General features: G+C 38.1%; 1 protein-coding gene across 1 annotated transcript; it reads right to left on the bottom strand.

Moving 5' to 3' along the window:
* Positions 1 to 689: 689 nt before the first annotated feature.
* Positions 690 to 23,163, bottom strand: slc6a5 (solute carrier family 6 member 5). The gene is made up of 15 exons (XM_041985450.1): positions 22,655 to 23,163; positions 20,743 to 20,893; positions 20,141 to 20,272; positions 19,854 to 20,027; positions 18,339 to 18,489; positions 17,613 to 17,745; positions 14,593 to 14,727; positions 14,360 to 14,463; positions 13,867 to 13,991; positions 13,620 to 13,732; positions 9,497 to 9,628; positions 9,229 to 9,328; positions 6,667 to 6,767; positions 3,457 to 3,624; positions 690 to 2,027 (listed from the first exon to the last, which is right to left on the bottom strand). Exons 1-15 carry the CDS (start codon positions 23,135 to 23,137, stop codon positions 1,872 to 1,874), a joined length of 2,358 nt encoding a protein of 785 aa, XP_041841384.1. The 5' UTR covers positions 23,138 to 23,163; the 3' UTR covers positions 690 to 1,871.
* Positions 23,164 to 23,825: the final 662 nt, after the last annotated feature.

Below are 23,825 nucleotides of genomic sequence, written 5' to 3'. Positions count from 1 at the left end.
TGGAGGTCATCGCAGAGTTGTATTTTTGATTTTAAGCTTTTGGGACACTGCTTCCATTGTATTTAAACATGAGGGTAGCTCTGCTCTCTGTTTTCTGTGCACTGGATGCCATTATTCCTGCAACTACCAAAGTAGTCTGAATACCTGAGACCCTGTTTTCATGTGGACACACAGAGAAGCAAGAGGGATAAGTCTGAAATAACCAAGTGGTGTCCAAATCTCTACCACAAAACATCAAAAGACAAAGTACACTACCTGGAGAGCAGGAGGCAATTTTCTAGTCTAATCTTTGTCTGCTCACATATAACAACAGCTCCTATCGCTGTGAGAATGCAACAACACACACACTACTTGAATATAGTCGTTTTTCCATGAAGAGTGTACTTTATACAAAATATTCCAGCTTTGCAAGAGAAACGTGGAGACACATTGACACACAGACACACACACATACAATCTCTGTCTTGCTAGCTCTGTCTTCTGCTAGAGGCTTTAATATATATATATATATATATATATATATATATATAGATAGATAGATAGATAGATAGATAGATAGATAGATAGATAGATAGATAGATAGATAGATAGATAGATAGATAGATATGTGTGTGTATGTATATGACTGTATATGTGTAAATATTCATATATATCTATATTATATATTTAATATTTTTACACTACTGATGTAATGTGCAATGTAAAGATGATTTTCACAGATGGCTTAACAAGTTCACAGCACATAAATACACATCTGAAATATATGCGTAGAGAGGGACTGTGAGGTCAGTTTTTGAGACCCGAAAAGGTTAATTGGCCCAGTTATCGCCTACCAAAGGGTGGATAGACTATTCTAGTGATTTTCTATACTAAAAAGGTGCAATGTTACATTCTAGGATAATACAACAAGCACACAACTTAATAAGTAGACAAAGAGAGAGGGTATCATACATGGTCCCTCAGGTTCAGAGAGAAAAATAGATCCAAGCTTCTATCACACTGCTGAGTCTTCAAAGGCCAGAGTGTATCCACTGAAAGTGGTAATCAGTATGTATTTGCTACTCTACTGGGATGTAGGAGGCACAAATTGCAGATCTTGTAATCTGTTTTTGACAAAGCAAGAGCGACTGAGCAGTAGCTTATATAACTAGTATATACTCCTGGATAGGAACAAAATCTAATAACATAGCATATCATATCTTTCTTTTCTTTTGTATTGCCTATTAAATTTTGTACAGAGATGAAACCAAACACAGATTCCCGCTGAGCTCATTGAACTGCTTTTTTTTTTCTTCTTCTTCTTCTTGTTGGTGGGTTTTTTTGTGGTGCTCAATTTTCTTTCTTTCCTTTTTTTTATTTTTTTTTTTCTTGTGTCTGCTTGCACCAACATGGATTGTTATCTCTACAGATAAAACTAATGGCACGCACACACACATAGAAACACACACAACTCCATAGGGAGCAGCTATGGTCTAATATTGCAAGTGCAGTCTGAGCTGTGTCATTTTATGACACAATTTTTCTCTTGGAATAAGGTTTCCTGGGAAGAGTTCTGAAGTAATCAGTGGTCATGTGAGAGAGGCAATGGCTGCCCCTTAACTGAGTATGAAGCAGTTGCCACTCCTTCACGAGAGAAGACAGGAAATGGTGAAGAAGTAAAGGAAGAAGAAAGTCTGTTTCCATATTCGTGATGAAGAGAGGACTAGAAGTAAATACTGTAAAATATGGAGCATAAGATAAAGAGCAAGGAGGAGGAGGGGATGAGAGGTAAGAAGGAGAAGACAGCCTACAAGCAGGCATCCCCCCCCCCCCCCTCCAAGTACCTCCTACAAGAGCTGGAAGTGGTTGGAGAGTTGCTCCCAAGATGGCTGCTACTGATAGGAACCAAGCTGGAAGTCCTTTGGGGGCAGTTTGAGACCAAGGGAGCTGGTTCCAAGTGGGTCAATCATGTTTTTGTAGCGTTCTCCACGGTGCTTCATTAGGAAAGGACCCCAGTCAGGCTGAGGAGAGCAGACCAACTTCAGACGCTGCAGGGGAAAACACAAAGGCACATACAATTTATTAGATACATGACAGCATAGATGCAAGCTGTTGAATCAAAGTGAAGATTTGTTTTAATAAGTTGGTTTTCTTAGCTACACTTGGTATGTAATAAATACTTTTATACTGAGCTGGGTTTGATAGAATTAGATTAAAACTGCTTCATTCAATTTGGTTTTATCTGATTTAATTGCATTTAATTATACTGAAGTGTATTTAGAGATAGACAGACAGACACAGACAGACAGATAGATAGACAGACAGACAGACAGACAGACAGACAGACAGATAGATAGATAGATAGATAGATAGATAGATAGATAGATAGATAGATAGATAGATAGATAGATAGATAGATAGATAGATAGATAGATAGATAGATAGATAGATAGATAGATAGATAGAGAGGGTCCAACTTTAGCACATTTAATAAACAACAAATCATTCAGGCATTAGGATTTTTGGAGTGGATTTGGATTTGGAGTGAAAACTGAAATTTTTATAACTGAAATTAATTTGATTGCATTTGATATTATGATTATGATTGAAAATTAAATGCAGAAATAACTGAGATGTCCAACTGTAACTGAACTGCACTATAATTGGGCTGAACTGGATTTTAGTGAATTAAACTAAATTGGAATTTAATTAATTAAATTATAGTTGAATTGAACAGTAACTGGATTTAAATGGGTTCAGCTTATTATAACTGGATTGAACTTGACTTGGACTGAACTCAGTTCTAATAGGATAAGTTTGATTAAAATGATTTTACGTTAATTTAAATTGTTTGAAATGTATTTTACAGAAATGCATTAAATGAATTGAATTGATTGACTTATAATTATATTTAACTGGACTATATTTATTTTAACTTAATTTCCTTCCTTTTTTCCTGTTATTTTTGTAAAAGTTTAATCACACTCTAACAATGAATATGATGTTATTCCTTTTGGTTGCAAAACATCATCACGAAATGTGAGCTTTGAAGTTGTTTTGTAGTAGTACCACATAACTTTGGCTTGATGCTAAAGTAAAAAGCTGCAATACTGTAATTATAGTCAAGCACAGCAAAGAAATGAAATTGTGGCGAAAACCTGTAATTGAAACTGCAGTCAGATATACTGAAGAAACAAAGACATTTGGACAAAAAGACACAATCATCATCACCTATTAATCAAAGCATTTAGAAAAGTGCCCCAGGACTCCCAGAAAAATATTCAAATTAATCCTCAGCCAGCAGCTACTTCTTCATGCTAATGAATGAAGGATGGGACCATCAATTTCTAAGACTGTGTGTGTGTGTGTGTGTGTATGTGTGTGTGTGTGTGTGTGTGTGTTTGTCTTTGTGTGTGGAAAAGATAAAAAAAAAATATACATTACGATGTCTTGCCACAGTTTCGTATGAATTATTACCTCAACCATGGTGCCGGGGGCCAGGTGCATCTTAATGCCGAACATGATGGGGATCCAGATCACAGAGCAGATAACCATGAGCCAGCCCATAATCATGGACCAGGGCGGGTAGGTGTAGTCTTCATATGTCATCACCTTCCACTGGTACAGACTGAGTATCAGGATGCCCTGCACGCATTAAGGAATCATAAAATGTACATTAAATAAAGTCCTCCTCTTTTCTTTCAAGAATGTCTTTTGCAGTTGCGTGCTTACATTTTAAAGAAGTACCACTAAATTTTTGGACTTTAAAACTCTGTGCTTCTGACTCATTTTGATGGCACCGTGATATTTATTATGCACCAAAGTTCTGCCAAAGTTCAGTAGTGGGGCTTTTAAAAAGCCTATTATCTTCTGTGACCTTTGGTTCTGCTTTAGATCCTGTTAGATTTCTATTTCTAGTTTGGGCATTCTTGAGTTCAGGTTGGTCTTTCTGTGTTTCTGTGATTTCTGTTTCTTCTGTTCTTCTTTTGTTCTGTATCATGGGGTTTTGTAGAGGTTTCCTGCTTTTGGACTATTTTATGCGGTACCTGTCAAAAGTTCACACATACTTTTACATTAAATTTAAAGTAAAAGTGTGTCCAAACTTGATTAGTGTGCATACTTTCTGATTCCCTGTCATACCTACTCTTCTGTGTCTGAGTTCCAGACCTGCTCCTTTTTTGTCATTAACTCCCTCATAAATTACTTATCTAATAGTACCCTTTGGTTTCTTCAGTACCAGATACTTGTCATTCTCAATGCTGTCAATGTCAATGCTTTGGGCTGTTTATCATTCTGGTCTCAGTAGGCTTGTCCACAGGGATGGTGAAACCGAATCCTTGTGAAGCACTGAATCACTTTGACATGTTTGCTATAAAATTGACTCACTGCTTCGAAGCATTTGATCCAGTTAAAGAGCACCATCTGCTGATTGTGCTCCTTAACTTAGTGGTGCACTGTCGTTATTGTTAACAGTTGTTATTTTTGTTATTGTTAACAGTCATTGATATAACATCTGGCAATGGGGTATGAGTGGGTGGGGAGAGCGTAAATGTGCTGTTTTTGTATATGTGTGAGCTCAACTCATGGGTGTGAGTTTGTGTGCGAATGTGCGTGAACTACTATGAGGTGTCTTTATATATATATATATATATATATATATATATATATATATATATATATATATATATATATATACACTCTGGTGTGTGAAGGCTTTTAAATTTTGTTTTTAATATACTTTTTTTTATTATGTAAAGCACTTTGTGTTGCTTTGTGCATGAAAAGTGCTCTATAAATAAATTTTATCTGACTTGATAAATGATGAAAAGGGGCTGTTGGGTTACTTTGATCTAGGTAACATTATAAGATGGTGGTATAACTTTTAAAAATGTAACACATTTGGAAGCTTTTTCAGGTAAATCAGTGTTTTTAAATGGAAAAAATAGAAGGAAACAGGTGCTAATGCAACTGGGAAAGTGACTGTGTTACTGTTTTATTAGTTATATTGTAAGGGATTGAAACGACTTTTAAAACATTGAGACATTGACAAGACCAGACCCCTCAAATCCCTGTGAAGCAAGCTCGACACAAGTCTAACATAACAAGATCTTGGTTGGTGTGGTCACAGTGCCACAAATGTTTCTGTTACCCTCCCAATCAGCAGTCTAAGCTACTGAGAAAATGGTGCCACATCACTGCTGTAATAGCTTTCAAAGGAGTTATACAGGAAGCACAATATTCATTTACAAGTGTGACTACACATTTTCAACTTCACTGTTCTATTTTAGCACTTTTTCCTGCCATCGGTTACATCTATAATAGTTGGATCTTATTAGGTTCTAAAGGTTCATACAGAAGCCTGTAGAGGCAGAATATTCAAACGCTTTCTTACAGCTTACTGTTTTTCAAACTCCACTCACTCAGTGGGTTCCAGGATATATATATCCACCTGTACTCTTTCTACCCCTCTTATCTCCTTATGGGCAGTTTTTAACATTAAAGTTTAACATGTGATGCCAAATGTTCTCATTTTAAAAGGTAGATGTAGACATACAACTCTCTTGGAGTTCAGAAAACGTAATCAACACATTTTAAGCTTTGAGACCTTTTTACCTTTTGTCCTATAGACCAGCATAGATGTTACACATTGTGGAGCATGATTACTCCTGCACACTATGACACAATCAAGAAGAACATATTGAAGGTAGAAATGTGGCTACATTTTAACATAGTATAATATAAATAGAGGCAGATACATTTAAAATCCACCAGTAAAACAAATTCCTCCATGTGTCTAACAAGATGTTAAACTATGAAAGCAAATTAAGTTATTTTTTCAGACATACTTAAATTAAAGCATCTGAGAGGTGAAAGTGGAAATGAGAAATTCACTATATGGCAAGTTTGTATAAAAAAAATTAAATCAACAGTGTGGAAAATTATATCAAGCTGACTTTGCTAAAAGAGGATTTCGAAAACAGAAGGCAAACAGAAATGGATCAGCTGCAGGTTGTAAATCGTGCTTGCAGGAGAAATTTGATCTCCCCCAAGAGCAGAGCGACTGGTCAGGCCAACTGTAGCTCCATTTGTCACTGTCACCTCTGCTTTGGAGGTACAGTGGTTTCAATTGCAATTACAAACATTAGTGCTGGCCTGTGTCCAGCTCTGACACTCTGGTAAAATCTGGGCATTACAATTTACAACTTTTGCTACACAACATGGACAAAAAAGTTTCACTGAAATAAATACATGTGCATGTTTGAGGCAGATAAATTGATGCCACACTAATACCAGGTGCTTAAAAAGAACCAACTTAGACGCTGCTCTGACAGACCTCACACAAAGTATTTGTCAGTCTTGTAAATAAACAACTTAAGAGCTGGAAAGGAAAAGAAGAGGGAAATAATTTTCTATTTAATTTTGAGGGGTGCAATTTCTCCTCTGTCCCCGCCCTACTGCAAATGAATGTGCTTGAAAGGAGATGGTGAAAATTGAAACATTTTAAACCTCATACATCTACGAATAAGTGTGTGAGTGTGTGTGTGTGTGTGTGTGTGTGTGTGTGAGAGAGAGAGAGAGAGAGAGAGAGAGAGAGAGAGAGAGAGAGAGAGAGAGAGAGAGAGAGAGAGAGAGAGAAAGAGAGAGAGAGAATGAGAATGAGAATGAGATAAGCAAAAACAAACATACTGTCAGAATAGTGGGAGTCACAAAGGCCCAGCACAGCCTCCAGAATCGGTTTGGCTGGAAACCAATCATCATTTCGATGTCCTCACAAAACCTCTGCAGACCTGCAGAAAAAAAGAGGAAGAGAAATAGAATCTAAGAAGAGAAACACAGAAAATGGAGACACCGAGAGTGACCCAGGTTTAATAAGGTCCTTTGAAAAAGGGATCAGCAAATTCCATCCATCTTTGTGGTGTGTTTTTATGTGCATGTGTGTGTGTATGTGTGTGTGTGTGTGTGTGTGTGTGTATGTGTGAGAGAGAGAGAGAGAGAGAGAGAGAGAGAGAGAGAGAGAGAGAGAGAGAGTGAGAGAGAGAGAGACATTAGGTTCTGTTGTCCCTGGGAAAAAGTGAGGGAGCAGATGGCTTCATTCCTCTGCCTTTATTGACAGATAACAGTGAGTGACATGAAGAGGTAGAGTCACACAATCATTTCAATATGTCACTTGTATTGATGCTCAGACAAACTGGAGTGCAGCCAGTTTCTCTCCTTCTTGGTAACAGCCTCATGATATGCACCTGAGCTCCAGACTTATGTATGTGAATTATGCATTACAACAGAGACCCCAAGTGGCCACAAGGAGAATATCAAGTGAGAATTACTGACCAGCATGAAGGACACGCTCACGCGTGCAGGTTCATGAGGGTTAAAGATGATATAAAAATGAAGAATGAAGCAAACCACCAGTACATCAGGCGTTGCAGTCACACTATACTGTTCATGTTTTTAAGTGACCACTGCCGCACTTTTTATCCATCTTTACTCCCCTTTAGAGTCTTTATACATATTAGCAAATTATGAAGATAATAAATTCCTATGCAGACATTTAACTGAAAAAACAAACAGCTCTACAAAACATGTAGCAAACAGCCATAAAAGCAAGTAGTGACGTTCATTCACACACTTCCCATTAACTCCCCAGTTCAACAGTTATATCTAAACAATAGGGTGCAATTTCTCTGTGAACCCACACGCATTTAATGATTCAACAGTGGGACATTCCTGAGAACTCATCATGAGTCCGTGAATTTGGAAATTGAGATTTTGTATTGGAATTATCTTCCCTTTACATATAAATGAATTAATCAAACTGAGAACTCCTTGTGTTTCTTGGCTGAGGTGTTTTAATTTGTGTGTCAAAGCTGGTGCAGTTGTAATGAGAGAGTAAGATTCTGGTTTTAACATTTTTATATACGCTAAAAACATTCATCAGGAATATATTTATATATTTCTTATATTTTAATAATGCATTAAAGGAAATCAGTATTTTATCAATCTATTTCTATTTAGAAAGAGAAAACACCCAGAACCAGAATTTATATCCTTTCTGAAATTCTGTGCTAAAACCAAAACTGAGTAAATAAATTTAACGTTTTTCCTCTAACTGAACAGTTGGTAGGAATAGCTTTCATGAACCAAGTCGGATCAAAATGGTCTTAACCAAGACTTCAGTATTATGTAAAATCCTGTGTTAAAATCATTGATTCCTTGTAGTCATGTCGATGTGATGCTTGCTCAAGTACCAAATGGGTGGATTTTTATGCAGTTTACTCAAGCCCTCTGCAGTGGTGTTGTGGTGCCTGGAGAAATGGATACAATATTTATTCCTGCCCTCAAGGTTTTTAAATTCAGTCTGACCAACAAAGAATAAATGTCCTCTGTTATTTAGTCAGATTTAGTTTGGCCATAGCTGACTAGTAGTATTTGTGCATTGTTTGACAGGAAGGAAGGGTTGTTCTGAAACTGACACCCGTAGAACAAGTGAAGACTTGTCAATCAACTTGTCCCTAACTCTTCGTACATAAACACATAAACATTGCACAGTCCTCTCACTTTGCTAGTCTTTGGGTCTGCAGTCTCTTTAATAAATTACCTTGGATAGTTTGATTTATGTTTATGTTAAAATATTCAAAAACCAGTTAGGAAACCAGTGGGGCAAACAAGCCACAGATGACCTGATTAAACCATGACCTGCTCTACTTTATCCCAACTCTACCTGATCATCATGCCCCCTACTAACAAACCAAACCTATGACAACAATTAGTTGTTGTCACTTGCCTTCACTATGCATGCAGTTGCAGTACACTACAGAATTTGATATACATTAGATGGGATTTTGAAGCAGGAATATTCATAACTAAACGGATCTGCATTCTATGCATCTTTGCTTCATGCATGATAAACCTAAAGTGACAAGTTTTTCTTGATTTATTTATGCTTTTTTAATCTTTTAATTATTTTTGTATTTAACACTTATGTTACTGTACTTGTATGTTAGTCATATATAGGAAGCTTGCTTTCAGGATAATATTAGCTTTAAAATTAATTTAGTCCATAAACCAAATGTTTAATGCACTTGTCTTTGCTGATCTCCATGTCATCTTACTTTTATGTTGTAGAATATGATTAATGTAACATTACAGAAAAACAGAACACTGACCGATTCATTGACCTTCAGACTTGCTGCTCAAAGTTCATGACCAACAAGAGGAAAAGGTCATTTTGCAGGTCGGTCACGTACTCACCGTAGAGGTAGGAAATCCCCACCAGCTCAAAGATAGCAATGATGACCAAAGAATAGGAGGCTGCGAATGTGTCCACCAACTGCAGCATGTACATCCCACTCTACATACAAACAAAATATTACAAACACAATTCAGACCTCATCCTACAAAGATATCACTCCCCTTATTTTTGTCTTTTACCTTTGAGTAGTTTTGTACCATAATGTTCACACCAGCATGTATCTCATCATAAGAAATGAGTTTTGGTCTTGATGTGCTTGTGACATACCTCTGTGATCATGGGAAAGCCCAGAATGAAGAAGGAGACGCAGCAGACCAGGGTGAAGAGTGCTTTGTGCTTCCTCAAGTACTTTGGATATTCATCGGATACGGACGTTACAATGGTCTCAATGGTGGCAAACTGGGATGGAGAAGATTGGGAGGAAGAAGGAAAAAATGTGACATAACAAGAATGAAAAAGGATTAAAAGATGGGGAAGTAATTGTTCTTTTAGGGCTAAGAAACTTTACTCACAGATACCATTAATTAAACTAAATTCTGCTTATTTTTCTATTAATTAAATACACATGAGTGGAGTTTTTAAAACAGTTTCAGGCTCATTATAGGAAACAGTTCACCAGAGATCCTGCCTGGCTGTTTTTGCCACTACAGAACTAAAAATTGTCTAATGATGCCAGATTGCAGCAGCATTTCAACTGAACAGGCTTCAGTCAGCGGTTTTCTTATTTAAATGAGAGCAGCTGCTGCTGTCAAAATTTCAGTACCCTGAGTTATGAGGCATTTTTCTTCCTTTCATCCAATGAGCACTTTTTTTTCATCATAATTGGATTTATTTCCAAAACAATTAAAAACAGCATTTATCTAATTCAGAAAAACCAAAAAAAAGTGTTCAAAATTTACTTTACAGTAAAGAGACCTGACAGGTGGAGTCAGCCAGAGAACAGCAAATGTGACATAATGCTGAAATGGGCTCTGAACCCTGAGGAGAGTGGTGGATGAATATATAAACAGGCAAATTGAGAGCGTATGCATGAAAACACAGTAGAAACACACTGGCGCCAAGCTATCTGCCACTTCTGTACTCCTCTCCATCCTCCTGAGCTCCCAAAACTAATTTCCTGTCAACACCCCAAGCCTATTACCACCGAGCTGTTTCCTGCAACAAAGCCACCAGCCTCTCCTCTGAGCTGCTGCTGCCAAGGCAAAGTAACATCATCATTTACTGCTACTGTTGACTCGTGTCTTAATGTGCCAGTGTACTCTCTGCTCTTCTGCTCGACTCAGGCGCATCAAGGATTTTAGTGTATGAGAAATTGTTTGTTCAGAACCATACCTAGAGGTGCTCTGGACTTTAAAAACATCCCTGAGAATAAAGTGTTTGATTACTGAAGTTGCATCTGGCAAATTAGTGCAGCAACTGACACAATTGGTGTTGGGAATAAAAGTGTAATGGTGAATGGATTTGTCAGGAAACAGAGTTATTATAAAACAATATTTACTGACCTAATGGCTGTTTGAGGTCAACAAAGCAAAGTGCAAACACAACACTGACAAGTTATAGAGAAAAAAGGGGAAAAAATGCTGATCTGGAGTTGACAACTAGTACTGGTGCAATCTTGGAGATATATTTTTATGGTTATATGCTAAACAGAGTCTTTTATTTGTCCATTCATGTATGTGTGTGTATGTAAGTGTGCATATGTTATTTAGATTTTGCAGTTTTGTGTAAATTCCTTTCATTTAGCTTGTATTTGGTATTTGATTTGTAAGACAATGTTTAAAACGCTATTAAATATCTAAAAGATCCTTTTTTTAGAGTTTATCTTGCTGTTTGGCTTTTTGAGACAAAAGAGTTACCTTGTGTTTAAGAGTGGTGTGAACATGAAAAGCTGGACTCTTACTCCCTCCCACACTTAAAAAAGAAGTATGTTTGATTAACTGGTGATTGACAATGCTATAAGTGTAAGCATGCTTTATTGTTAGTCTTATATGTGTCTGTCATGACAGCTAGGGTTGACTTCCTGGAAAGAATATGAAAATTATTTCCTTTTGAGACTTCATATGTAGTTCCTCTTATGACCATTAGAGGGCACACTCTAAATAAAATTATACAGCAGGTCAATGTTGCCTGCATGGTCAAATGACCCACATAGTTGTTTTTGGGTGGAAAACAGTCTTTTTCTTGCTTGTTTTTTTGTTTGTTTGGTTTTAAAATTGTGTGCTCCAGTGACCTTAATTGAAAAGTAGCTGGACAGGAACGGGGCTCAGAGAGAGAAGACGTGACATGCAATTGTTAAATTTGCTCCAAACGTCCACCTCAACTTATTAGTTTTAATCAGTGACATCACAACAGACATCCTCAGCTCAACTACCTGGAGAGCTCCAGCACTTGAGCTGAAATGAGTCACAGCAGGTGGCGTGCAAGGGTAATTATTTTAATTGGGTCAGTTGCTTGCCGTGTTAATGTGTCACTCAGTCAAGCTGCAATAATTCAGTGTTTACCTTGGTGCAAACAAGAGTCAAGAGACTCATGTTTTTGACATCAACTAATTTCAAGACAGTCATTGAAAACAAAACAAACTAGAGCAACTACAAGAAGTCAGATATGTTTGTTTTAAATAAAAGCAAACTAAGCTATGAAATTCTTTTGTTTTAATCCACTATCTGTTGTTTGTTTTTATCTATGCATTGCCTCAAATAATGGCAAAGTATATTAATTCATCAGCTAGACAAATACTATGGTCAGTCATTTTTACTGGTTAATGTTACTGATTGTGTGAAACTGTCTGGATCAGTGGTTCCCAACCTGGGGTCCCCCGAGAGCACAGGCGGTCCCCGAGGATTTGAACATTCAGAGCCATTGTGATTAATGTCCACACATTGTCCCTATTACAAGAAAAAGGCTATATGTTGTAAATTTAACTTTGGCTTTATCAAAGGATAGGACTGAGCCAGAAATAGTATCTGGTAAGAATCTCACTCATTCATGTGTGAATTTGACTTCAAAAAGTGTGTGAGATTTACTGACATCTGATGGGCATAGAAATGAGTTTAAATGCCAAGCTCAGTTGTGAGTGTAAGGTGGCCGTCAGTGGCCAAAATTCTTCCAGAAATAAATGCGTTTTCATCTCTCACCCAGTGGCTTCAGGTGCAGCGAATCAATACAGGTAACTACCTAAAAATTGTGTACATGTGTACTGTCTTCTTCTGTGTATCTTTTAAGGCTTTTCTTGTTCTAAGCGGTGCTCTAGGACCTATCAACAAAGCTGGTACTGCAGTTTTTAAGCTGGTTCTCACTTAACGCACATAGTTGTTTGTCTATTCAGAGACACTGTAGGAAAAATGCTGACACAAATGTAGCGGCTGCCATGTATGTGGACTACTGGTACGGACATATAAATGGCTCATTGTAAGAGAATAAAAACATTATAGTTATTTTAGTAAAGTAATAAGATACCAATAGAAACACAGTTTTCATGGATATATTACTTTTTTCTCTCACTGACCTTAAATTTTGTGGTACACGTAACCTTTATGAGAACTGAGCTATACTCCTACAGAAAAGTTCTCCTGTTGTTTTAGTTTTAAATATGACTGTTCCACTTGTTTTCCTCTCGTCTTTAAATTGTTTTTCTTGCCATTACGAGCCAAAGCCACTTGGTTCAGTTTAAAACAAAGAAAGTTTGACTTTAGACTCTTGCATCACTTGCATAACCTCCACATTACTCACAAACCTTCATTGTGTTTCACATGGTGCCAAAGAAACCAAACTCCTTTTGCTGAAAAATGTACATTCAATAGCAAAATTAGGTTTCCAGAAGCACAAAATGAAAATAGATTTTTTAGTTTGGCTGAATGTTTCTTTGGATTGTCAGTGCTGATAGCACATGCAAGGAGTAGCACTAAAATTGGCAGCTGATGAGCATTTAATTTTACGAAATCTTCAACTGAGGTCAATGAAAAGGGATATGAAACAAGACAAAGGAAGTCATTTTATGTGACTATCAGATCAGAACCCTGGAATCTAATGAAGTAATGTTATGTGTGCATGTGGGTTACAGTTTCCCCGATGCTTTGAAGTTTTTAAGTCACCTAGTGGCAGAAATAATAAAAACCCAGTCTCGTCATGCCCAGATTAAAATGAAAATATTAATATAACTACCTACACTACGTGTGTCCACTGCAGAGGCTGGTATAGCTTGGAGCCATTCCTACATCTTGAGATCAAACACATTAGTTTCCCTCATAAACCTTTTTTCACAAATGTTTTTTATTTTTTTATTTTTTTTTTTTTTTTGAGCTTGCAACTTGTGCTTTATTTATCATGGGGACATGTGCACCACACAAGAGCATCTATACAGATGTGCACACAGTGAAAGTGCAGTGGTTACCATGGTATCCAGTCCAAGAGTCAGGAGCATGAGGAAGAAGATGATCGCCCAGAAAGGAGAGAGTGGAAGTCTGGTCAGAGCCTCTGGATACACCACAAATGCTATGCCTGGACCTGATACACACACACACACACACACACATATATGCATATGCTGTACACAAATGTAGATACACATACTGCTTTAGTTTAGAGATTAAACAGTTTCACTGAGCAGCTGCTACAGCTTACTAGTTGGGTTATCTTACCCTCATCTGCTACTTTCTCTATGGGCACCTTTAACTCATGAGCCATGAAACCAATCACAGAGAAGATGACAAACCCAGCAAATATACTGGTGGCGCTGTTTGTACAAGTCACTATAATGGTATCTCTGCAATGACAAAGAAGACAGAGAGACGGAGGACACCACATTAAAAACGACTTTTGTGCCTGCAGGAGCGTTACAATATTCAAAACATGAAATGTGTAAAACATGCTGGTATGCTCTACTGTGCAAAACAGGGCTTTTTTTTCTACATCAGAAAAATGAAAGGTTCAACAGTGCCCTCTGGTGTCCACAAGAAAAACTACCTGTGAATACAGGGCTGTTAAATAAGTTATTCACAGAAGTTGTACACAAGGTGTCTCCTAAAAGTCACATTAAACCCACATTCTATCAGACATACAGATACAGCATCATGCATCTGTGACAGTTCAAATTTGTCTGACAGAAGCATAGTTTACCTTTTGAGTGTTTACCTGTAGCAATTATTGTGGAACTTATTATAGGAGGAAAGCGTGATGAGGCCTCCCCATGCAGCCGAAAGAGAAAAGAAAATCTGAGTGGCTGCATCTTTCCACACCTGAGGAAGAAGAGAGGAAGAGGGTAAAGAAGTGGAAGTAAGGAAGTGGGTAAAGAACATGCAAAAACTGGAAAATATTTTAGTGCATGAACATATTGTGGATGGTATAAATGGGCCACCATGACATACCTTTGCATCATTAAGTTTCTCCCATTTTGGTGTGATAAAATAAAGGATGCCGTCACCAGCACCAGGGAGGGTCACTCCTCTTACCAGAAGGATGACTAGCACCACGTAAGGAAATGTAGCAGTAAAATAAACCACCTAAACAGAGAGATGACAACATAAGGGAACACCTGTGTAGGGGGCCATGAAGAAAATGATAACTGCCAAAGAAAAAATTTACATAAAAACTTAAACAGATAAAAAGGGCTGTATTCTAATTATAATTACATTTATATTTCCTTCTTTTTTAAACTTTTTTTTACAAGTCAATAATGTTATTTTCAAAACACAATCTTCATAGTGACAAATAGTTCATATTATAGCCTCTATGCACAAAAAAACCTTATATAATTAACACATAGTGAAATCCCTTTTCTGTGAGCTTAAGTATCACTGTAAACCTTTTACTCCAAGAAATGTTCAAGTTTACATCAACCTTCTAACATACACCAAATCAGGACCTGGGTCTCCACTTCAGCTCATCTGGTATGTGCGGCATCACATCTCTACGTCCACTAGAGGGCAACACATTACAAGATTTCTGCCTCAAATGTCTTTAATTCTTGGTTTCTTTAGGAGAGAGGCATGTGATCACAGCAATGCACTTTTTCTATTTGTCAGAAAGATTAAGCAAAAAGCCACCAAGATAAATTTAATTAAACCTGGTGATGGAGAGGACAGGGTTGTTAAAACTGAATGCAAAATGGGGTTATTTTCCTTGGAGCATCTGCAACTTGTGATAGATGATGGAAATTCACACACACATCATCATGTCACACCTACTGGATTAGAAACATCCTTTACTTTCTTAAATTGGAGAAAATCAGGCTGTCATTAACCCTCTGATAAACGAATTATTAAAACACAGCCACAATTTTTTTCACATACAATATTTTATTGAAAAAACATATACAGTGATGCTTTTCTTTATTTTAATATTGTTTTACTTTTTATGTAGTTGATCTGTTTTAACCCATTCAATAAAAAAAAATAAAGTTGCCATATTATTATAAAATAAATATTCGATAAAAAATATAGCTGTATTACTTTCTTAAGGCAAACTAAATGAGAACAAAATCCAGAAAAATCACATTGTCTGATTTTTATTTAATTAATTGGTAAATTGGCTGGGACCAAAGTAATAAAGGCTACCATCAGTAACACACTACGCCACCAGGGATAGGATGCTGCAGTGAGTTGAAAGTCTGTGCTGCCCAGCGACAGCCCAAATCACTGCGTTAGAGGAGATCTGCATGGAGGAATGGACCAAAATGCCAGCAACCGTGTGTGAAAACCTTGTGAAGACTTACAGAAAACGTTTGACCTCTGTCATTGCCAACAAAGTATTGAGATGAACTTTTGTTATTGACCAAATACTTATTTTACCAAGGAATTTACCAATTAATTCATTAAAAATCAGACAATGTGATTTTCTGATTTTTTTTCTCATTGTTTCTCTCATAGTTGAGGTATAACTATGATGAAAATTACAGGCCTCTCTCATCGTTTTAAGTGGGAGAACTTGCACAATTGGTGGCTGACTAAATACTTTTTGTCCCACTCGATATAGATATAGCTATAGATATAGATACAGATATAGATATAGATATAGATATAGATATAGATAACATATACCATAGTGTGGCATATACAGAGGAGATGATCTGTCCCCGCTGCTGTTCTGTATAGGCCTGAACCCCGTCAGCCAATTAATCAACAAGATTGGCTATGGCTACCAACTCAGGAATGGGGCCAACATCAGTTACCTCCTCTACATGAATGACATCAAGCTGTACGCTAAGAGTGAGCAAAACATTGACTCACTGATCCACACCACCTGGATCTACAGCAGGGACATCGGAATGTCATTCGGACTGGAGAAATGTGGCCAGATGTTAACAAAGAGAGGGAATGTAGTCCAAACAGAGGTGACTGCACTTCCAGAGGGCAGAATAGCAGATGTTGAGGAGAGCTACAAGTACCTTGGCATACCACAAGCAAATGGCAACCATGAAGAAGCCACAAAGAAAGCTGCCACAGCCAAATATCTGCAGCAAGTAAGACAAGTCCTGAGAAGTCAGCTCAAGATCCGGACAATTTTACAGCTATGCCCTATCATTTATCAGATATCCTAAGATCAGCTAATATAATCAGATCAGATAATAAGCTGGCTAAAGGAGGAAGTCCAGACCACAGATGTTAAAACATGAAGGCTGTTCACCATGCATGGAGGGTTCTACCCCAAATCCAGTGTCCAGATGCAATTCATTAAGCCCAAAGAGGGTGCCAAGTGAGCATCAGGGCCACTATCCAAGATGAAACATCCAAGTTTCATGAATACATCAGGAAGGATGTAGCACTGAGTGAATGTCTCAGGCAATGGAACCTGGAAGACCCATCATGGGAGGACAAGCCCCTGCATTGGATGTACCACCAACAGATGACAGCTGAAGTGGTGGATATGAACAAGTCCTACCAGTGGCTAGAGAAGGCTGGAGGACAGCATAGAGGCGCTAATCATGGCAGCACAGGAGCAAGTCTTAAGTACCAGGCCAATCAAGGCCCAGATCTACCACACCAGGCAGGACCCCAGGTGAAGGCTGTGCAAAGAGGCCCCTGAAACAATCCAGCACCTCACAGCAGGGTGTAAGATACTGGCAGGCAAAGAATACATGGAACACCACAACCAAGTAGCCAACATAGTGTACAGAAACCTCTGTGCTGAATATGGACTGGAGACCCCTAGGTCACAAAGGTAAATACCTCCCCGAGGTGGTGGAGAATGAGAGCACTAACAATATGGTGGTGGCCAACCAACCAGCCATTGTGATCATGAATAAGTAGCATTTCACCTCCTCCTCTATCTAAATGCTGTTTATCTGTTAGCAGAGAGTATATCCTCTCAGTGAAGATGCAAAATAAGTCCTGAGACGTAAACCACATGAGGGGGGAGCAATCAGAAATTAGTTTTGATATTCTGTTACCTTTCCTGATGACTTGATTCCTTTGGCTAAAGAGGCGTAGACGATAAGCCAGGCCAGGAAGAGGCAGCCTGCCAGCGGCCAGCGGATATCTCCAGGATATTCAATCCCTTTAGAAATGTGCAACACATTGTACCTGCAGGTGTGAGTCAGACAGTTAAACTCATCCTCAACACAAATATAAAGAAAGATTAAATAATATGCAATAAATGTTGAATATAAAGGAGTAGATGAAAATTTATTTATTTTCATCAGGTTATTTATTTCATACATTAAATCCTATGAGTCGTAATTTTCTGTTTGAAAAATCTGGTATATATTTTCTGACATATTTAAAGACTTGCACATGAATAGGTTTAATGTTTCTTGAGACATATGTGGTGGATTTGTTTTTTGTATTTTAAGCTTTTTATAAAATGTGAGTGGAGAAAATATGTTCTTGTGTCATTCTAATATTTAATTGTCAAACATTAATAATGTAATTTATGTGATTATTATGCAATAAATTCCATGCAATAAAGTTGCTCTCTCAGAATAAACATAGATGTGTGGGTAAAAATATAACATTTTGTTCAAGCATGTCCACTAACCCTTTCTGCAGCAGCCAAGCTGCTGTTTTAGAGTCATAGAAGGCAAAAAGGAAAAAATTAATAAGAAGCCAAAATGTCTGTTTCTTTTATCTGGATAGAAATAACTGACTCTTTTCCTTCAAACAGAAGATTCACTCACTTGAAGTATTCCTCACTGGGGCTGACATAGGTCTTGTTGCCATCAGCAGTCATGTTTAGCAGCTTTGTCAGGTTTCCCACAGCATTTGCAGACAGACAGAAAGTGGAGTTCTTGATGGAAAGAGTGTTTTTGTCCCGCAGGATGCATGAGTCTGTTCCAATCAGAAACCAACACATATGAACTGGGTGAGACTGGCAAAGTGCTGCACAGAGGCAGACTTTACTGCCTGCTCAGGTTCTACACTCCGATGAATCTGATTTACAAAAATATATATATATATAAGGGGGTCTGACAAAAGGCTGCAGCAACAGGGAAGCAGCAGAGTTCCTCCTCAGTGTTTAACAATCAACGTGTATTAGAATTCTGTTTGCTTAGACAAACATTTGGATATTTTGAACATAAATGCTTGGGTGCCTCATATCAGGTACTTTCTGTGGCGATAAGACATCGTTTACTTCTCACAATGTTTAATGCAAACAAGGAAATATGAGTGGACAAAAAATGCCTCTGCCTTTTAACATTTCTGGGGTTTGTTTTGTTTGTTTTTTTGTTTTGTTTTTTTTGTTTTTACTCTGGTTACTTTGCTTTCACAAATAAAATGATCTATAGTTGTATGTATTTTTAGTAATACATACAAATAGCCACTCACTACAGAAAATTGGACAAAATCAACTGTACAAAAATTAGTGTTTCATACAACTAAAACATTTCTTTTAAAATTACATGTTGAATATTTTATGGATTTTTGCACCATCTTGCAATCCAGTCTATTACAATGCTAATATAAACATATACTATTATCATACAATTCATCTAATTGAAGTTTTAAATAACAGAAATAAACATTTTTTAAAGTGTAATGTAATTGCTGTGAATTTTCATATTTGAAGAAAAACCAGTAGATCTGGTTGAACGGGCCTGTGGTTCGTGCTGCAGCCAGCAGGGGTCAGTGTCGGGCTCACTGCAGCACTGCAGCAGCTCAGCCTGTACAGTAAATTTGTCAAGCAAGCAGTTTTTGTGCTGAATTCACAGAATCGCTGAAGGCAAATATTATGCAAAATGAACCCAAATTCGATTTTTAATTGACACACGTCGACGTGAAACGTCTCTGTGTTCCTGCCTTAATGTTTCCCCTCAAGCAAAATGCAAGTTTATCTACATCTTTATTAAAAACAAAACACTCCAGACTGCTTCAGCTTTACTGTCGATTTAAAGAACAAAAAACAAAAGAAACAAAGAAACAAAAACATGCAAAAAGGTTTTTAAAGAAGGATCTGTGACACTCATAGACTTCCTTTTGTGCTGTTGTGTGCTTGTTTCTTTATAAAAGCATGAAACAGATAAATGAGATGCTCCAAATTTGTTTCTGAGATTAAAACACCGCAGAGATTGCAGGTCAGGATTCATTATACTGCAGGACACCTCAGCTGAGGGAGTCATGACGCATTGCGCATTGTGGAGAGAGAGGTGTTTCTGGTTTATGTGTGTGTGAGTGTGTAAAGGTGTGTGTCTTACCTAACAGCAGCATGTCTTTGTCCTTACATTCCACCGTGTTCCACTCATTCCTACAGTTAGCCCATGGCAGTGAGCCCTTCAACGAAGCGAACAGGTAGTACAGTGTCCAGCACATTATAATATTATAGTATATGGCTATCAAGACAGATATTATCAACATGGCAATCCCGCAACCTAAAATAAATAAATGAGACGAAATATATAAATTACTCTTAAGAAAAGTGTGTGATTATGAAAATTTAAAATAATTTTAACACTTTTTTAGTTTAATTGTGGGGCCAGTTTACCTTGCAGGGCTGGAATGCATTTCCAAACTGACACAGGCCCTTGGCTGGCAAACTGACCCAGGGAGACCTCCAGCAGAAAGATTGGGATTCCGGCGATGCCCAGCATCGTTAGGTAAGGGATCAAAAACGCTCCTAGAAGTAAAGTACACACCAGGATACAGTTCACAGATTTCTATTAAAAAAATCACAACTTCGATTAAATGATACCGGTATATCTTTAGCTTCCTATTTCTGACTTTAAAATCAGCATGGTTCTTATGTTAATTGACTAAACTATTATATGTGAATAAATTCAATATTTTAAGGATATAATGGAATATTATGTATGGTTTATTATCACTTAAATACATTTACATTATTTTCTCTTTTATTTTGACATTTTCTTTTTTAATAATATAGTCAATAATATAGTCACTCCTTTAAATCAATTTCTATATTTTGTTTTCTTTTTTTAATTTAAGGGTACTATTCTTCGAGTGCTTGAAGGCCTTACACCACAACCAAGCATTTCAGCGGAAGAAATAAGAAATCATTTAAAGTCTTTACTGATTTTTCGTTTTGTTTTGTGTCAGGAAATAAAACCAGTGACCCAGAACTCGTACCTCCACCATTTTGGAAGGCAAGATAAGGGAACCTCCACACGTTTCCCAGTCCGACCGCATAGCCAACCATGGACAGAATAAAATCCAGTTTATTTGACCAGTTTCCTCTGGCCTTATTCTCGTCTCCCCCGTCGTCATCATCGTCGTCCACCTGAGAGGAAGAAAATAAGTCAAATATTTTCCACATTATTATAAAAAAAAGTAAAGAAAGAAGAAAAGGAAGAAAACTTAATCAAAGACGTCTTAAATCTTAACAGGATGAATATTGATGAGGGTGGGCCTGAACAAAATTTATTAGGACTGTGATACTTTGCTTAAAAAAAAGGAAACACAAAATGCCCTATTCCACCACAGGAAAAAAGAAAGATGTTTTATACTAAAATTAAGGAACCTAACGTTTGATTATTAAATAAACATGTGAAAATCTGTCAAAGAGTAGACACCTTTGCTACTTTCTTTTCATTCCCAGTTACTTCCTATAATATTTCCTTGAGATTTTACCCACTGTTACTCGTGCGTTGAACTCAACCCAGAACTCGTCTAAAGTTTTCAGACTCCGTACAGGACAACAGTAAATCCACTTGGGTCTTATGCTACATTTGCACTGACCAAACTATTGTCATCAAACTACTTGAAATTACATAAAAAAAAAATCCTGGTGGGAAGAGAAGAGGGGGTATACACACACACACACACACACACAAACCAAACCCTCGCCATGCCTAATCATAGCAGCACAGCAGAAACACAACGAGCAGATTTATTAAACATAATGCATCGATGTTCAGATTCGTTAAAAAAAACACAGGAAAGCGTGAATGCGTCTGTTTATACGTGTACATGTGTGTGTATTTGTATTTGTGATGGGAATCCTCGCGGGGATTGGAAACAAGCTGCAGTCTCAAACAGCGCTGCCTATCAGGCGGAAAACACCTGGGCTTGTGGGCCATACCAAAGCTGGGAGCAGGGATCACCCAAAATACCGCGAGAGTTTCAGTCATTGCTCACAAACATTAGCCATGTTACTAATCTGCGAGCAAAATAATTAAATCTGTCTAAATTACTAAAAAGAAGAAAAGAAAAAGTTTACATCTGTAAAGGGCCAATTAGTTCATTTTAAAATCGATCGCACTGATTTACAGATTTTAAAAAACCGGTGTCCATGATATTGATATTCAGCTGACATAAGCTGTTTGTAAAGTTTCTGCCTACAACAGGATGGTGCAGCCAGACCGAGAAAGAACCAATTGCTGCGCAGAGCAGAGACAGTAAACAGCTCAGAGTAACGCCAACAACAGATTCATGCACATGCAAGATTTTAACTGGAAACATTTCAGGATCATATTTTTTATGTATACTTCCCAAGATGCATCTACAAAGTTTGTTGGGTATTCTGCGTGAAATTAACATTTTGCTTTTCTTTGTGGAAACCCTTATAACCAAAACTCCACGCAGTGCAGAGAATAAAGCAACCACACGCTGTGAACAGTTAATTCCAACAACCCTGATAATGGCCCACCGATCCAAGCTGTAAATAGTCTTCCAATGATGGCTTCTTTTATAATATGATAATCAAATCACGAGCATCCACTGACCAAATTCAGAAGTCGTCAGACACAAATGAGCATTTCAACGCTTAAAAACCACAGATAAAAACCACACACGATCCCTTCTTTGAAAAAAAAAAAAAAAAAAAAAACACGTTTTAGGGGATACACATTTTTAGCTCGACAAACTCACTGATCAGCATCACTGATCAGGGGTCTGCACCCTTTTTGTGAGGGGGAAGCAGGTTTATCCTGCTTTTTTTTTTTTTTTTTTTTTAATCGTCGCCCTTCAGAAACATCCACACCGCACCTGCATCCACCCGCTCTGCTCTCCGCCCTGGAAACGGTTCATTTAGCTGACTTACCCCCACCACATTTCCAGGCTGAACAGACGCGCTCCCATCTGTTCCCAGTATGATGGTGGTCTGGCTCATAGCCGTCCAGTTGCCTACGGTGTTGTTCTGCTCTGTGGTGGCCCGGAGCGGGTCGCCATAATGGGAAGACCCCCCGCGGGCCGAACCGACGGAATCCTTCCTAAAGGCCGAGTTCACAGCCACTGATCCGGGAACCGGCGGCGGGGTGCTCTTAAACGTCCCATATGCTTTATTGGTGTCCGGTTCTCCCGGTTTATTTTCCGTGGGACAAAAAGTTTTGCTCTCGTTACAAGGAGGCGGCGGCTGAGGTGCCGGGTGATGCTGAGGGGCGGGCGGCGGGCAAGCTGCAGTGTTGTCCGGTTTGTTTGTTGTAAGTCCCGCGGCTCCTTCTGGCTGCTGCGCCGGGATGTAGCCAGTGGGAGCGCTGGCCAGTTGCTTGGCCATGTCTCTCTGCTCAGACAAATCCTGGAACATGAAAGTAACAGATCAGCGATACAAAAGGGGAAAAAACGGTATAAAGCACGAAGGCTTGAAGCTGCTTCAGCCCATCTCTGTCCAAGGACTTAAAAAATGCTCAGGTCATTTTCCGCTTTTCTTTATTTTTGCTGTAGCCTTTGTGTTAGTGTTTCGTGGCCGCACTCCAGTTTTAGCTCGCTGTCTACCTGGTGTGCGGTGTATCAATGCAGAATATTTGTGTGTATTGGAGGGAGGAGGTGCTTTGCTTTTCCAGTTCTCGATTTCTGCAAGATTCTTTAATTTTACGCCCCATTTCCTCCCTCATGTCATTCAGTCACACATCCACTGATGTTCTATGGGCAATAGACAAGCTGCTGCGGGTCTCTTGGTTACTCCGATCTCCCCGCAGGCATGCAAGATCACCGGTGTTACAGCAATGAGCGGACCGGGGAGGAGGAATTACAAATTACTCCCTGAAATTTAACTCAGAGGGGGCGGGAAAGCAACCGGAAAAGCCCCCAGCTTCGAAACGGGCGGCAAAATATCTATAGAGGTTACTGATTGATTAGCTTATGCTTAGATGTCTTGGTAAAGGTAGTGAGCAGATGGTTTTTGTTTAAATTGTTCTAAAATAACTTAAAATTATGAAATTTAATCAAAATCTAATAATTCACATAATTTAAGCCTTAGACAACAGAGTTAAGCG

The sequence above is a fragment of the Melanotaenia boesemani genome, chromosome 1, assembly GCF_017639745.1.
Source record: "Melanotaenia boesemani isolate fMelBoe1 chromosome 1, fMelBoe1.pri, whole genome shotgun sequence".
Taxonomy (NCBI): domain Eukaryota; kingdom Metazoa; phylum Chordata; class Actinopteri; order Atheriniformes; family Melanotaeniidae; genus Melanotaenia; species Melanotaenia boesemani.
This window is presented reverse-complemented; position numbering and strand designations above follow the sequence as displayed.